Here is a 16,356-nt window from a genome sequence, read left to right as displayed (position 1 = left end):
AGTCCCTGAAGCCTGCCAAACCTTCGGTTAATCTAAAAAATGCTTTGGAACCTACCTCCATCCTCCTTTTTATCCTGTGTCTGATGCGACAATCCACACGTTTTACACTCAACTCTCCCTCAGCATACAGTAGTTTTCTGGGGAGGTTTAAGGTTTCATTTTTTGTTTGCTTGTTTGAGTTTATATTACTTTGTTAAACTGCCAAAACACAGTATCCATCCTTTTTGCCATGGCTTTTCGAGCCAGGTTGGCACACTCGCTGCTCTTCCCATACCATCCTTCCTCAGTGTGTGCTTGTAAGTGTAGGAAATATAAATTACTGCTGACTTAAAGTTGTTCTTTTTATTAGTGGATCTGGCTGAACTAAACTGAGATACTTCTTATGATCAAATCCACCTAGGACAAACAATTCTCATCTAAATTTGTTGTACAGCAAGTTAAAAAGTTGCTTGTTTTTTCAGCCTGAAGGCATATTGATCAAATCTTCTCATACTCTAACTTTGGACCCTAAACAAAGAGGTACAGGTGAGTATCAATGTTAAGTAGCTCCAGTTAAAGAAAACTTAGTAACTTATTCATTTGCTTATAGCCTGATAATGAACAGCTATCATCTCTGGTTATTTTTTGTAAGTATTAATGAAACTTTTTCAACTTTATAGATGGCAGACAAGTGGAAATCCTCAATAGCAAGATTCCTGTGATAGATTTTGTTCCCAACTCACCTACCAGCACACAAATCTCACTAACAGGTAAGATATACACATCAGAGTGCCTGCAGTGTCACCTCAGTATTACTGCAGAGATAAGAGGCAGTGGTGCCAACAGGACTAAATTTCATTCACATGGCAGTTCCAGTGTCATGTCAGATTACTCACAGTAATAGTTTCTGCAGATTTTCAGCACAGTCTTGTCTGCTTGGGAAAAGCACTAGCAATACTCAACATGCAGTGGCATATCGTCAGTGATGATCACACTAATGATCAGCCTTCAAATGCTTACATCATATCTGCCAAAAAAAACCCCAAACATTTCAAGCATATTAATTAATTAAAATCATTCATATTATTAAAATTATATGTAAAATGCATATGGGATTACTGTATTTATTTGGTAAGAGCTACGTGTTCCACCATCGGTGTAACTTTGTGCTGAACATTGGGGGGGTCAAGATCTCTGTCTAAATAAATAAATAAATCTGGGTAAATTCCCAGATGATTAAATGTACAACTATTTTGCTGGTATTAACTGAAATGAGTAAATAAAATCAACAGCCTATTTATGCAGAACTGCTCCCAAGAAACACAGATGTTTACATCAGTGCTGTAACAACTTGTACTGTTATAACTGCACATTACTTTTCTCAGCTTATATATACACGAACTTATTGGAAGCTACATGTCTACTTTTTAATGCACAGGTACAATACACAATCTGCACTTTTCTAATTATTCTAAATATTCTTAACTATTTAAACATCTTTCAGTATCCTGCTCTGTTTGCACACTATCTGTACGCTAATTTCAACAGCTGTACTGTACTCTGCTCTGGTAACTATTGTCGTTGATGTAAATATGTAAAAAAATAATAATAATAATTTTGTTTTCTGTTCTGTGTCCTGTTCTTTTTGTATATGTGCTTTTCTTTGCTGCTGATACAACCAAATTTCCCCTTGTGGGACAATTAAAGGATTATTCTATTCTAATTCATAATTTTATTGTAGGGGTTATATTGGTTGGGTCTGATTATTGGAGGGGTCATAACCCCCCTTACCCCCCTGGAAATTACGCCCCTGTGTTCCACCTTGTTCTCAGTGGCAAATGATGAGACTGGTTGTGTATTAATTTCAGGGAAACAACAGAGAAACGTGCTCAAGAACACAATTAGTGGGGAGTCAATGGGTGGTCTGATCTATCAGCCTTCAGGATGTGGAGAGGAGAACATGATTCACATGACCCTACCAGTTATCGCAGTCACATATTTAGACAGAGCCGATCTCTGGGAGATTGCGAACATTGACCAGCGTCATCAGGCCCTCCAGCACATCACAACTGGTAAGTTAACACAAACTGTTAGCACAGGTATGAGAGATTTCTTTTTTAAAGCCCTGTGTGTAAAAACCAAAGGTCACACTTGGCAGTAACCAGCAATACAAAACCACCTAATTTAAAAATACTATTCAAATAGGTTTTCAGTAACTTTTAGTACAGAGTTTGAACAATAGTGAATAACTTGAGTTTACTTTCTTTGGTTTGTTTAGGATACCACAACCAACTTGAATACAGTAAAAAAGATGGATCTTTTGCTAGGACTCAGGATGAACCCAGCACCACCTGGTGAGGCCTACAGTTGTTGGTTTTTAATATGTAAATGTTTGCATATTTTCTCACTCGGATTATGACAATGTATTGATTTTACATATACACCTTCTTTCTTCTACTAGGTTGACAGCATATGTTGTCAAGGTGTTCGCCCTGGCCAACAATCTGATAGCAGTGCAAAGTGAAGTGATCTGTAACGCTGTCAGGTTTCTGATCGTGAACACACAGCAACGTAACGGCATGTTCATGGAAGTTGGAAGTGTGTCCCTCAAAGAGATTCTTGTGCGTGCACTGATTTCATTAACATTAACTCTTCATTTTAACAAAAGCCTGCATAAAATACAAACCTGCAGAATAGTATACCGAATGTCATTTTGGATGAATCAGCAAACTTTTATTTATTAAATATATTAAGAAGTAGTATATATATCAGTAGTTTTGACATGCTTGCGTGTATTTGCATGTACAGGGTGATGTGCTTGACACAGACTCAGATGCCTCCTTTACAGCTTTCTGCGTCATTTCTATGCAAGAGTCACACACAATATGTGCTCCAACTGTTCATGTGAGTGCCTTTTTGTTCGTTATCTCTCTTTTTTTAAAACTTTTACGCACAGAATGTGAAACCCAGTAGTCAAATATAAAAAATGAAGGATAGTGTGTTTACTGATCTATCGAAAGACTGGCAGTCTGTACATTTTGTTCCCATATTGCAGCTCTTTAAACATCTGTGCAGCTGCAACTTAAATCTTACCTGTCGACGTGATCTTACATTTCTTCTACCTTTCTTTCCTTCATTGTTTCTTTCTATCCAGAATCTGCAAGCGAGCATAGACAAAGCAGTGGGCTACCTGGAGAGGCGTCTGCCAAGCTTAGTCAACCCTTATGCTGTTGCCATAACATCATACGCCATGGCCAATGAAAACAAACTAAACCGAGAGATCTTCTTTAAGTTTTCTTCCCCAGGTGCTGTAACACAACAATCCAAAATATAAAGATAGTAGTACTAAAGTGGAATAATAAATAGCTTGTGCAAAACTACATCAACAACCGCATCACAAAAACTTGGGTCAAACGGATTGACTCTCATGTCTAACATTCACGTACATGTTAGCTTATTAGAGATTCATGTAAAGCATCAGTGTGGTTGTGTATTTACCTGCAAGAAAGAAAAGCTCAAAAATGCTATAAATATATGCGTGCTATTTAACATTCCAGGAATTGTTCTGTAGTTCAGTGCATATCCTAGCTTTCTATAAACGCAAGATAAAGTGGCCTAAAAATGTATTTTGACATTATGGCTACGTTCACACTGCAGGTCTTAATGCTCAATTCCGATTTTTTGATCAAATCCGATTTTTTTGTCTGCTTGTTCACACTACAACTAAAATGCGACAGCAAACGTGCTCTAGTGTGAACGCTCAAAGCGGCCCGCATGCGCAAAAGAAGACGTCACACACAACGCGCTCTGTTTAGACCCAGAGCAAACAATATTGTTTGACTGATGGCCCTTAATATAAAGACTTCGGACTTTACGTTTCCCAATTTTTGCTTTAAGTTATTTTGTTATTTACATAAAAATGTAAATAACCTAATAATTATCCTTATTGCTGTTTTACAGAGGAGTGGTGCTTCAAAGGATAGTTGCAGATTTCTGTCAGAATCTGCAGATTATACAGTACAAATAAAATGTTCACGTTGTCTTCCCAAGAGTTTCGCTGGATGGCCAGGAAGCGTTCACGATGGCTGTGTCCCAATTCAGGGTCTGCACGCTTGAAGTACGCGCACTACGCGTACTACGCACGGTGCGTACTATAAGTACGAGAAGTGCGGAAGTGAGAGGCTTGTGAAATGGGACGGTCTAGCCTTCGTCGCGCTGTTCAGGTTGCCTAGCAACCATGATACTAACCGCGAGAAAGGTTACATACAGCTTTGTTTGACATAAATGAAGAAGAAAAAATGTGAAAGAAAATGATTTTTTTTAATACACATCTGTCAACTGGAAAGCACAATTGACAAGCAGAAAGTTCCACACAAATGAGTTTGTTAGTTTTGAAGTTATATACAACTCAAAATCAGTACAAATAGATGCGTATTCTGACACCCAATAATGACTTTACTAAAGATCAGAGGTTGATTTTATTGCTTTCTGTCGGTTAGCTTGTAGAGCAGCTTGACAACATTTGAGTGTGGACCCAACCAGTCTCTGTGACAGTTTTGGCGACAGCTATTAACAGATTTTTGTTCTCCATGACATTTTTTTAATCTATTTTTTAGCAGCCACAGTAAGTGGAGAAGTTTAGTTTGGATCATTTATGTAGTGTAGGAGGTTTTACTAAATGAGTGACTCGAACATTTTGGATCAACATCCTGCTGGATGAATGTGTAACCTTTTTTGGGGGGTATATTTCTTTAAGCGTGATTCTAAAATATATGACATGAGTGTTTGTGATTCCATCTTTATATGCACGTTCACCTGCCACATCGTAAGAAAAAGAAAGTTAGACACTGATGTTTGCACCTCTGTGTTTTTCCCTCCATCCATCCATCTTCTTCTGCTTATCCAGTGTGCATTTATTCCTAGCAATCTTGGTTGAAGCTTCTTCAGTTCTAAGGTCAAATGGTGGAGAGTCCCAGATATAAACCTAGTGGGAGTAACCCCCCACAGAGGGACAAAAGGACCCCCTGATGATCCTCTAATCGCCTGAGCCAAGGTGTGAAACTGGGCGTGGGTCCCAATCAGCCAGAGTTTCGGGTGTGTTCATTGTGAAACCTGGCCCCACCTTATCATGCGAATTCCTGAAGTCAGATGGCCCAGGATGTGAGTGGGCGTTAAGGCGTCTGGGAAGGGATCTCAAAACTGGATTATAGATGGCAGAGAGTTGGTGTCGTAAACCCCCGCCTCTGTTCAAAGATGGTCGCTCACAGTGGACATAGATGGCTTCTTTCACTCCTCTTTCAAACCATCTGTCCTCTCTGTCCAAAATGTGAACACTGGCATCCTCGAAAGAGTGTCCTTTATCCTTAAGATGCAGATGGACTGCTGAGTCTTGTCCTGTGGAGGTGGCTCTTCTGTGTTGTGCCATGCGCTTGTGAAGTGGCTGGTTCCTTCTCTTTCCATAGGACCAACAATTATCTACTGAGTTGTATCTGGTAACTATTACTAAAGTAACAACAAGCATTGCATTTCTGCATTTCACTCCTCCTTTTTTCTTCAATCCTCCACCCAGCCAGCAGCTATCAAATAGCAGATTTCTTTTTGAAAAAATGGAATGCATTTTCTTGTGTATGAACTTGTGTATACATTTATATAACCTTACCCACCTATTATCAAGTTTATTATAACAATTATTAAAATTAAAGATTAGACAGAGCACCACATTACTTGATGCAAAACTGTCTCTGTGTTTTGCTTAGATTCGTCCTATTGGCCTTCACCTGCAGGACGAGTTTTCACAGTGGAGGCCACGGCTTACGCTCTATTGGCTCTTGTTAGGGCCAAGGTAAGTATCTGTGTCACAGCTAAAGTTTACATGTAATAGAAGATTGAGCTGCCAGGTGGGAGGAAATGAGGAAGACCACAGAGAAGATAATAGATGTAGTGTAGGAGGATATGCAGAGGTCTGTGGAAATCGTGCTTATTATATAACAGCTTTGATAAGATTTTCTATATTTAACTAAAATAAGACAAATACACTGTATTTCAACCCTTTTCTTCCATTAAAGGCCTTTGATGAAGCAAGACCAATTGTCCGATGGTTCAACAAACAGATCAGAGAGAATGGAGGCTATGGGTCAGCTCAGGTAAAGAAGACATCTTAATATCCTCATGTACTGATCCACTGATGAAGTTAATCTTGCTCTGGCCACAAATTATTGATCACTGATCATTTTTCTCCCCAGGCCACAATGACAGTGTACCAGGCAATAGCAGAGTACTGGACCAGTGAAAAAGAGCCAGATTACGATCTGAATGTGGACATCTTGTTGCCGGGGAGGTCAAAGCCTGATAAATACAACTTTAACTGGGAAAACCACTTTGCTACAAGAACATCTAAAGTGAGAAAGTGTTCTTTTTCACATAAGTAAATACACAGCATCTCTGTTCCTTCTGCTTGCTATGTGTTGATTTCTGCATCCCTGACAGATCAACGTCATAAACCAAGACGTGAAAGTGTCAGCCACAGGACCAGGAGAAGCAACACTGACGGTAAGTAAAATGCAATGTTTTGGTTGTTTATTTGTTGTTTATTTGTTTCCTTGTGTTTGAATTTGCTGTAAGCTCCTGTTGTCTGTATCACAGATAACGTCGCTGTATTATGAACTGCCGAAAGAAAAAGAAGACAACTGTCAGAAATTTAACCTGTCAGTGCAGCTCCTTCCAGGTAATTTGCTGCCCTCTGTCGGTTTATCCATCTTAAGATAACTGTACACATTTTTTGACTATCTATGTGAGGTAATTTTCTTATTTTTATTTGATTTTTTCCGAGCTTTTTAAAAATAAATACTGTAAATCAGATTTAAAGTCTTCCATTGCTTTGCCTCTGCAGAGTCGCTGGGTGATGATGAAAATATCTACAACCTAAAAATTAAGGTTTTGTAAGTAGACAAAAAATAAATATATGTATATTTCATTGAACTTTTCAAATGATTTGATTTCCGTTAAAGGTTTTAACAATATTATATATTATTCCTACCAACAAATGAACAACCTTGAGCTCACACTTGGAAAAATTGTGAAATTAAGTCACCAGGCAGAAAAACACCTGTAGCGACCGCGCACGGGGCGATCTGCACTAACTCGCTAACGGAGATTTGCCCCGTTGATGCGGTTAGGCCGTTAACGTCATTTTAACAAGATTAGCGCTGACAGCACTAACAATTTTATTTAAAACATTTCTCTCACAGCTCTTGTTTAGAGCTATACAGATTTGTAACTTTTGTGTCTTTTATTGCTGATAAAGAAATTGTTCTTGCCTTTTAATTCTTTGATTACTTATTCTCCCTGTTCTGTTCACAGCTATAAGAACAAGGAGCGTAATGCAACCACATCAGTCTTGGAGATAGGCTTGCTAACTGGCTTCACTGTTAGCACAAAAGATCTGGATTTAGTAAGAAAAATAAACACAAATGGGCTCAAATTGTTCAGAATTCAGTATTTCTAATTAAGGAGGTATCTTTAAATTTTGAACCGTGGATGTGTGTGTTTCATTGTAGCAAGCCAAAGGGCATGCCCGCACTATTTCAAAATACAGGCTGAGCACTGAGTCAGAGAGAAGATTGCTCACCATTTACCTGAACAAAGTAAGCGATCAGTGTTCCCCCTCTCTCTACTTTTTCTCTTTTGACCTGTGCTCGCATCATTTTTTAAGTCCTTTTCATAACTTCTCTCCTCTAGGTTCCTTACACAGAGCTGGAGATTGCCTTTAGGGTCCATCAGAAACTGAAAGTGGGCATCTTACAACCAGCTTCTGTATATGTCTACGAATTCAGCGACCAGCTACAAAGTGATCGTGAGTTTGGCATCTTTGAATCGTTTTTTGAGCGTAAAGGATTCGTCTTTGCTTCCAGTAGATTTCACTTCATGTGGTTGGGTGCAATATTACATTTTTAAATGTACTACAATGATGCAAAAACATCTTTATTTGTCAATGCAGACACAAAATGTGTGAGATTCTATCATCCAGAAAGGAAAGCTGGGGAGCTGCTGCGCCTCTGTAGAAATGATGAATGCGTATGTGCTGAAGGTAAGCAGGAGATGACGCTACATACATTTTTTTAACCTCTGAAATTCTTTATTAAACATTTTTGGTATACAAAGGTTAGAACAGGTAGATTGTACACAATACTTGGAACTTTTTTTTCTTTTTTTTTTTTTTACTATAAAAGTACTTTAGACACTCCGTGACAAATACACCCGTGTGATTCAATCGCATCAATGTGGCCAAAATCTTTGAGGAATGTTTCCAGCAACTCTTTGAATATGTTTTGTGACGAGTTGCGGAGGCAACCTGATACTAGCAAGATGTAATGACTCGGCTGCTGGGTGTATATTGTAGTTGCTAGTTAGTTTTTGGTAATGTATTTGACCCATGAGATGTATGATTCTATTGTTTAATAGGAGCTCATCTGTCAGTCAAATGCAGATAACACGAACACAGCTCTAACATATTTAAAATGTGACTTAGATCCATGCAGCCATCACCAGTCCACAAAATTCCACATAATCTCATTTAGTTCCTTTATCCCTTTGTGCCTGTTGTATATTTCCAGAGAATTGTAATATGCAGAAGAAGGGAAAAATCAACAATGATGAACGCAAAGATAAGATTTGTGAGACTACAGTGAGGAGCAAAATAGATTTTGGTAAGTTTGTTTTTAATAAATATGGAATAAATACGCTAAGGAACAGAGTAGGTGAGCTAACAGTCTACAAACTGTCTGTCCTCAGCATACAAAGTGAGCGTGGAACAGTTTAAAGATGGTTTGTCCACAGACATTTACACAGTGCAGGTGCTGGAAGTCATCAAAGAAGGTAGGTTGATTTTATTTAAACCTGTGACAGAACCAAAAATGTTTGCGATTTGTATTGTTGCCCTATCTGACCCCCTATGGTGATACCAGATATCTTCTTTGTCTGAATTTAAGACATTTTCAGCCATCATTCTTTTCAAATATTTGGCTGAGAATTTCTCAGAATTAAAATGCCACCTAATTTTTCATAGCTGAGCTTCTTCTTAATATGTGAATTTTAAAGGAATCACAATTAAGTATGATTTAGATTCATTTTCTGGGCTCTGACCAATAATTCTTCCCAAACTGCCTACTTATGTGTTTGTTTGTTTTCAGGTAGTTTGCAATCTTTCAGAAGTGATGATTAGAGCTACAAATAATACAAAGAAAATGTAAAAAATTTCCTTTATGTGTTATTTGCATTTGTTCTTCTATGTATTGATTACAGGAAGTTATGATGTGGGTGCTCAGGGTAGACAGCGCACGTTCCTAGGTTATCCACACTGCAGAATGGCTTTAGATCTGGGAGTGGGCAAAACCTTCTTTATGATGGGAACATCTGGAGATATTTTCAAAGATGAAAAGAGTCAATCGTAAGTTGTTGTTTTTTCTTCTTGTGATATTGGGAGTATTCATAGATTTGTAAGATTTTTTTCTGTTTTTCACTTTCAAATTAGGTATCAGTATGTCCTTGGTGAGAGAACCTGGATTGAGTACTGGCCTACAGTAACAGAATGTACAACTGAGGAACATAATTCTACCTGTTTAGCCATTAACGAGATGGTCAATGAATACATGATCCAAGGATGTCGAAATTAGTGAAACTGAAGAGAATAAAAATAATCTATAAATGTTTTTTAAAGGTTGAGTAAGACACTTCTTAAAAAAAGGCAAACAAAAACCTGCCTTAGCAACACAGAGAATTAGGCTAGCTTTCCGAAGGAGAAAATAAAGAAAAAATCATAAACTGTATATTAAAGACAGACTTCCAGGTCTGTAGTGAGGCCAGTGAGGAAGTGTCTTAAACGTGCATTCTTCCACCACATCCCAAATGTCCCCTGATGGACTGAGACAGAGAGACAGGAAGATGAAGACAGGCAAGAATAGAACTGGTCGACTGCAAGGAGATAATAGGTGAATTTTTCAAGTAGTATACAGAAAAATAATCAGTTACTCCACATTTACATTACATTTTGGAAAAAATACAGTGTAAATGGTACCTATATTTGGACAAACATGTAAGAATCGTTTGTAAAACATCATGTAACATCATGTGTACGAAGGTGGTTAATAGATAGTTAATAATAACAAAAATAAAATGTCAGCATGTTTACCCATGTAACAACAAATAAAATTATATAACCTGAGTTATATCTGCACTACTTGTCCTTTTTAAAAAAAAAAAATTTTATATCGAGCTTTTTTTCCTTCCTCAAAACTTAGGTTACATTGGCAATGTATGCACTGTGAACTGTGCGAGAACAGATTGCCGTCATATTTGATCTTAGTGGCTGCAATTGTGTTTGATAAGCTAACATAGTCACAGTGGAAAATGTTGAGAATCACACTGTAACGCACTGGTTTTCAGCACTGATTAATGCTCTGTGGAAATACTGCCAATGCAGCTACTGGTTTTCTCACACAAGTCAAATGAAAGTTAGAACAAAAACGAAGTAAAGGTCATTTTTGGAGGCGCCTTGGATTTCTTTGCCATAAAGTATTTATTTCATGGTCTGAAACTTTTCCTCTGTGTAGAAAACTTGATCAGTCAGTGAAGAGACATATACAGGTCTAAATAACTGTGGCATTGTAATTATTTTTTTTGTTTCTTTTGAACAAGTAAACAACAGAAAGGCATTTATATGTCAGCTCTTGGCATTTCTCTACTATATGCATATATACACACTATTTTTAAAATATTTTTCTTGATATTTCTCGAGGATATTTATTTATTTCGTTTAATCTAGCTGCAATACAACAAATTACCATTGGAGGGCAGCACCACCCTTCTATGGAGTATGGGAAATAAAGACGTCGAAGAAGACGAAAGTGACGTACTTCCTTCAGCCAAGCAGCGGCTCCTTCTGTTGGTGTACTTGGAGAATAAAAGAGGCTAACTGTAACTTGCGTCTTTGAAGCCAGGCAACTTTGACAGCGTGTGAGCTCGGCGATAGTAAAGTGCGAAGTGACTCACTAAATCTGGTTCAAGAGAAAAAAAGGCGTAAGAGTTTCTCAGGTTAAGGTGCGTCTGAAGATATGGCCAAGGTACAAGTGTTAAATGTTGCTGTGTTGGATAACCCCAGCCCGTTTGGAAACCCGTTTCAGTTCGAAATAACGTTTGAATGCATGGAGGACTTGCCGGAAGGTGGGTATTTAGCTAGCGTGTCATTCTAGTTGAATTACTCTTTTGTTATATGTTAGCTGTAGAATAGCAGCGTCGTGTGGGCGCAGTCTGCTTTAAGTGTTAATTTCACCGCTGGATGTATTTGTTGCATCATAAGTGAACGATAAGCACGTTATTTTGCTCGATGGTTATTCAGTATTAGCTGTCGTTTGGGCTGTAAAGTTATATTTCATTTGTAAAGTTGTTGAAAATTGGCGCTGGCGCGTTTGTGCAGAGCGCCCCGCCTCCTGCCCACCGCTATTGGTTAAAGGACCTTCCTCGTAAGTATTTCTCAAGAAGCTGATTGGTCGGTCACATGTTACTGTAGCAATAAACAAGCTCGTAATTTGCCGCGAACCGCGCGACGGGATAGCGGGGAAATATATTTTTCTTTAAGGATATAAAATTAGCCCGCATTTTCTTCTACTAATTATAGCACAATGGACTTGTGAGCCCTAAATGGCATTATATTCTTTGCTGCTTTGCTGTGAACATTTGGTATCTATAATACCGAAACTTAAGTTTCATTACCTTTCCGATTTAAAAAAAAAAAAAAAAAAAAAAAATTATTTTCCTGTCAACAAAATTTAAGTATAATCTTCAGTCTGAATTTATTTGTACGTATTATATCTTGGGCCATTTTTTTACTAGTTCTCGACACAGCACCCTTAACATTTATTTGATTTTAAAATTAATGGATAAACAGATATTAAATATAGAATGTACTGAACTGTCTTAAAATCAAGCCTACCAATAGCATCATGCTACAACTTCCAAGTTTAGTCTCCTGTTTTCTGCCGTTCATTTAAAGGTGAGCCCAAATAATATTACCAAATACACATTAGGAGCAAGTGGAGTTTCAAATTTTGTCAGCACCTCAAACAAACTGAATTGCTTTTTGTCTCTTTCGTATTGTGGTGCTAGTTGGACTGAGTCACAAATCTTGTTTTGTTTTTTGTTTTTTCTTTCATTACCAAATCCAGTTATTAATATCCCAAAACAACATTTGCACCATTAAACATTGTTTTTCTCCCTTATATTCAAATCAATAAATTGTGGAAACTTGAGGTTTTTATGGAGACTGATGCCGTTTTGGCTATATCTGGCCAGTGCTACAGGTAAATTTTATTTGCATTACTAATACTAATTAATACAAGGTGAACTATAACAAAGAGGGACAACCATGAAACATTTTCTATGTAAATTGGATAAAGTGACCCTTCTGGTGAAGGTATCATTCACAATACCCTGTTTTACAGGTGTGTGTGTGTGTGTGTGTGTGTGTGTGTGTGTGTGTGTGTGAGAGAGAAAGGAAAAAAGTAGCTTGTGCATGTTTAACTATAATTATTCATTTAAAAAAAAAAAAAGTAAAATTAAGCCTACCTTGTAGTAGTAGTAGTAATAATGATGATGGTGATCATAATAATTTAAAAACAAACCTCCCTATTTGTCCTCTGTGTACTGGCAGACCTGGAATGGAAGATCATTTATGTGGGTTCAGCTGAGAGCGAGGAGTACGACCAGGTTTTGGACTCTGTTTTAGTGGGCCCTGTACCAGCTGGCAGACACATGTTTGTGTTTCAGGTGAGTCCTCTCAGTGAGCTTTTATCATGTAATACTTAACATCCAGTTTTATTTAAAACAAACCCTGTTGAGTAGTATTCAAAGCAGACATACCAGATCGCACTGTCCCAGCATCTTTTTCCCAGCTTTTCTGAGAGGAAACTGAGAGGTTCCCAGACCGGCCAAGAGACATCATGGCTGGATTCTCACTGGGATCAGTACATGTTGCTACAACACCTGATGCAGAGATGTAGTGGAGGATTGTCTCCGCTAGTATTTGTGGTCTACTTCTGTCAGTCTCTACCTTGTATTTTTGTCCGTAGGTGAAGGTAGAAATGTCAATTGAACGCAATAGATCATATAGATCTGTCATTCTCCTGCTCCACTTTACCCTTGTCTCTAAACAAGATCCCAAGACAGATGAGCTTCTCCATGTGAGGCAGCATCGTATCCCCTTTTCTGACTAAGCTTGAACTTTGTGATGCTAATTGTCAACAAAGTCTCTCTGCACTCAACTTCTCAATGAGTTATACAGTACTGTGCAAGCCTATACTAAGTCAAGCCTAATTTCTTATTATATTTTGCTATCAAGGAGTCAAGACTTATCATTTTTGTGGTCTTGAACAATAGTTTTCCAAAGTCTTCTGACCTTTCAGTATTTCTTTGGACATTGACTACTTTTTTCCTCACAAATTTTCAATGTAGTCCTTGTACCTGGATATTTTCAAAGGATTTTTTTTTTCTTACAGTCACTTAACAATGACCTATGAACCATTCAACCGTAAAAGAAAAAAGGCACCTAATGGTGAGAAATTTCAGAAAGTGGTGTGAACTTTAAGTGCAGAAAAGTACACTCAGATTTTTCATCTGATGTATGACTGCTTTTAAGAGGACAAGAAGGCATGGACAAGCACCTCAGCTTGTTTTCTCAAGAAGTGAATTGGAGGTTCTTGTCCAAGCCTCCTTCTCCTCTTGCTTAGGTTATTGAATGGAGTTTTCTGTTCTGACTGAAGCATCTATTAATTCCCTTCAGTCTGTCCAAAATGCTCCTGTGAGACTCTTAACTGACTCTCAAAAGTCTTCATACATCAGTCCACTTTTAACATTTTTGCACTGGCTTTCTGTCAGGTTTAGAGTAGTTTAAAATTTTGGTTTTTCATCTACATTATCAAAGTGCTCCACCCCTATTCTCTAGGCTGGGTTCGTAGGTCCTCAGAGGCCTTCTTGTGATTTCATATATCCTTTTGAAAACTAAGAGGGGACTGTGGCTTCCAAACCTTAGCTCTAAAACTTTGGAACAGCTTCCCACTCATTCTTTGCACTTCCCACTCAGTGGCATCCTTTAAACAGCAGCTTAAAATGCATCTGTTCAGACAGGCATTTGGGTTATGTTTGTGTTTTTGCTCAGTTCATGTGTATCCATTTTGTCTTTTTAACCTCTATAAAGCTCTTTGAGTGTTCCATGTCTTGAAAATTGTTATAAACGGGATTTTTCACATACTCCTTTTGCACAATATCATATATACATTTGATATCCCTGGTTTGGTTAACCAGTTACTGTTTCATTTATAGCATAATTAGATTTCATCTGATTTCTTCTCTGTGCTCATTTACCCTATCAGGCTGACGCTCCTAACACAGGGCTGATTCCAGAAAGCGATGCTGTAGGAGTGACCGTAGTCCTTATAACCTGCACCTACCGTGGACAGGAGTTCATCCGCATCGGTTACTATGTCAACAATGAATACACGGACCCTGAACTGCGAGAAAACCCACCTCTCAAACCAGATTACTCTCAGGTAACATACACAAGTACACAAATGACCATCATGAATAATACTGAGGAAAGCTGTTTCCAGCTGTCTGCATTTACTGTAATGTGACCAGATTACATCAGCATTAGGTGATATTAAGTGTAGAATATGGGCCATATTTGTGGAAAAGTACTATAAATGTCTCTCTGCTGCCCTCTTGTGCCCAGAAATGTACAATTACAGATAACTGTAGCATTATGTACGTGTATGTGTGTGTAGAATTACCTGGAGATTGCTTAGCACTGTGTTTTTGTTTTATTTGGTCTTGCATTGTTTTAAAAGAATGCATTAGTTCAGGTGGAATTTTATGCTTTCTTGTACCAGCATCTACTTGAACATTAGCATTAAAATTATTATCTTGTGCTTCATTCTCTTTACACTGGTCTTTTCCTTCTACAAATCCAACATAAAACCAACTATTCATTGTATTTAATTCAAAGCTATCCCAAGTTCTGAGGGGAAATGTGCACTCCTAAGGATGGCTGTCATAACTAACTTTTGGGCTCCCTAATTAGTAATCTAATTATGTCCTCATGTAAAAACATTAGCAGTCCACCCCTATTTCTAACAAGTTCTCATCATTGCAGCTCCAGAGGAATATTTTGGCCTCAAATCCTCGTGTCACCCGTTTTCATATCAACTGGGAGGGCTTGGCAGACAAGATGGAAGACAGTGAGAATGTTGACCCGTCCCCCAACATCAGTGGCATGCTCCCTCCATCCTGTATACCAGGAAAGATGCCACATCTAGGAGTGATGCCAGATAACTCCATGGACTGCATGTAAGAGGCATCAGATTAATGCAATGGATAAGGAGCTCTTCTTATCTATACACACCCACATTGCAAACACATATTTATACAAGGAGGCCATGGATGTTTCTGTATAACATGTGGACTTTAACAGAAAGCACAGGACACCACAGCATAGACATTATCTTTTTATGAAGCACTCAAAAATGGGATTGGTCTGGAATGGTTACCACCTTTGGTTCCTCCTCTTTACGCACTTCCTTTCAACACACACACACACACAGGTATGCACAGTCAGATTTGCCTTAATTTATTGTATTTCTGTATAAGATTATATTTCATGCCTGGCTGAAAGAAGTGCAGATCATCAGTGCTGGGCCAGGTCACTTCAACAGACCTGAAACGTGTGGGGAAAAACTCAAGATTCTGATACCATGCTGTTCATTTTGTCCTTTTCTGCACAGATCAACTAGTGCTATGCGATGGGAAGGATATAGCACCTAGCTGCTTGTAGTAGAGCACTTCATTCTTTGTAAGATTTGTCTCTTGTGACACCTACTGGGGGGAGGGAATTGGGTTTAAATTATGGGCCATGTTTATGATATTGTGGCATCAAGTGGCTTTATTCGCATTAACATGTTTTGCCCCAGGGTTATATAGATTACTCGGTAAACCTGCTCCTGTGAATAGGCAACAGTTCACCTACTGTTACATAAAACGCCTATATGAGCAAAACATGTAGGTAATGATGGATGCCAAATTGCATTGTGTGTGTGTGTGTGTGTGTGTGTGTGTGTGGATGATTTAGGCTTACTGTAAATAATGTTTTCCTTGTTCTTATTTTGTCTTCAAAACAAGAAGGCATGTTTTCATTTTGTACTTACTATATATTCTCAGCTTCAGTATTTGTAACAACAGTGATGGGGTTAATAAAGTTTTTTTTTTTTTTTTTTTGACCTTGTTGTGTTTCCTGTTAATCAGAACATGTTACATACGGCTGCTTTCCACCTTGAC

At 38.1% G+C, this 16,356-nt stretch overlaps 2 protein-coding genes across 3 annotated transcripts in view; both read left to right on the top strand.

The window, feature by feature from the left end:
- The window catches only part of LOC120717053 (complement C3-like), a 32,758-nt gene extending 22,731 nt beyond the window's left edge, over nucleotides 1-10,027 (top strand). For both annotated transcript variants that reach the window (XM_040004864.1, XM_040004863.1), the window contains exons 24-44: nucleotides 462-525; nucleotides 660-749; nucleotides 1,848-2,051; nucleotides 2,258-2,333; nucleotides 2,441-2,600; nucleotides 2,788-2,883; nucleotides 3,134-3,284; nucleotides 5,736-5,821; nucleotides 6,045-6,122; nucleotides 6,222-6,377; nucleotides 6,466-6,528; nucleotides 6,622-6,703; nucleotides 6,869-6,917; nucleotides 7,339-7,429; nucleotides 7,536-7,622; nucleotides 7,717-7,831; nucleotides 7,976-8,065; nucleotides 8,592-8,684; nucleotides 8,770-8,853; nucleotides 9,280-9,424; nucleotides 9,509-10,027. In XM_040004864.1, the coding sequence (XP_039860798.1) occupies nucleotides 462-525; nucleotides 660-749; nucleotides 1,848-2,051; nucleotides 2,258-2,333; nucleotides 2,441-2,600; nucleotides 2,788-2,883; nucleotides 3,134-3,284; nucleotides 5,736-5,821; nucleotides 6,045-6,122; nucleotides 6,222-6,377; nucleotides 6,466-6,528; nucleotides 6,622-6,703; nucleotides 6,869-6,917; nucleotides 7,339-7,429; nucleotides 7,536-7,622; nucleotides 7,717-7,831; nucleotides 7,976-8,065; nucleotides 8,592-8,684; nucleotides 8,770-8,853; nucleotides 9,280-9,424; nucleotides 9,509-9,650 (2,202 nt within the window). In that variant the 3' untranslated portion in view covers nucleotides 9,651-10,027. The remainder of the gene's footprint in view (nucleotides 1-461; nucleotides 526-659; nucleotides 750-1,847; nucleotides 2,052-2,257; nucleotides 2,334-2,440; nucleotides 2,601-2,787; nucleotides 2,884-3,133; nucleotides 3,285-5,735; nucleotides 5,822-6,044; nucleotides 6,123-6,221; nucleotides 6,378-6,465; nucleotides 6,529-6,621; nucleotides 6,704-6,868; nucleotides 6,918-7,338; nucleotides 7,430-7,535; nucleotides 7,623-7,716; nucleotides 7,832-7,975; nucleotides 8,066-8,591; nucleotides 8,685-8,769; nucleotides 8,854-9,279; nucleotides 9,425-9,508) is intronic.
- An 850-nt stretch (nucleotides 10,028-10,877) lies between these two features.
- asf1bb (anti-silencing function 1Bb histone chaperone) lies at nucleotides 10,878-16,289 on the top strand. Its single transcript, XM_040004875.1, has 4 exons — nucleotides 10,878-11,196; nucleotides 12,683-12,798; nucleotides 14,400-14,576; nucleotides 15,179-16,289. Exons 1-4 carry the CDS (start codon nucleotides 11,088-11,090, stop codon nucleotides 15,374-15,376), a joined length of 600 nt encoding a protein of 199 aa, XP_039860809.1. The 5' UTR covers nucleotides 10,878-11,087; the 3' UTR covers nucleotides 15,377-16,289.
- Nucleotides 16,290-16,356: the final 67 nt, after the last annotated feature.

Source organism: Simochromis diagramma, unplaced genomic scaffold (assembly GCF_900408965.1).
Source record: "Simochromis diagramma unplaced genomic scaffold, fSimDia1.1 OVJJ01000487.1, whole genome shotgun sequence".
Lineage (NCBI taxonomy): Eukaryota > Metazoa > Chordata > Actinopteri > Cichliformes > Cichlidae > Simochromis > Simochromis diagramma.
The sequence above is the reverse complement of the archived record's forward strand: the minus strand, read 5'-3'. Positions and strand labels throughout refer to the sequence as shown.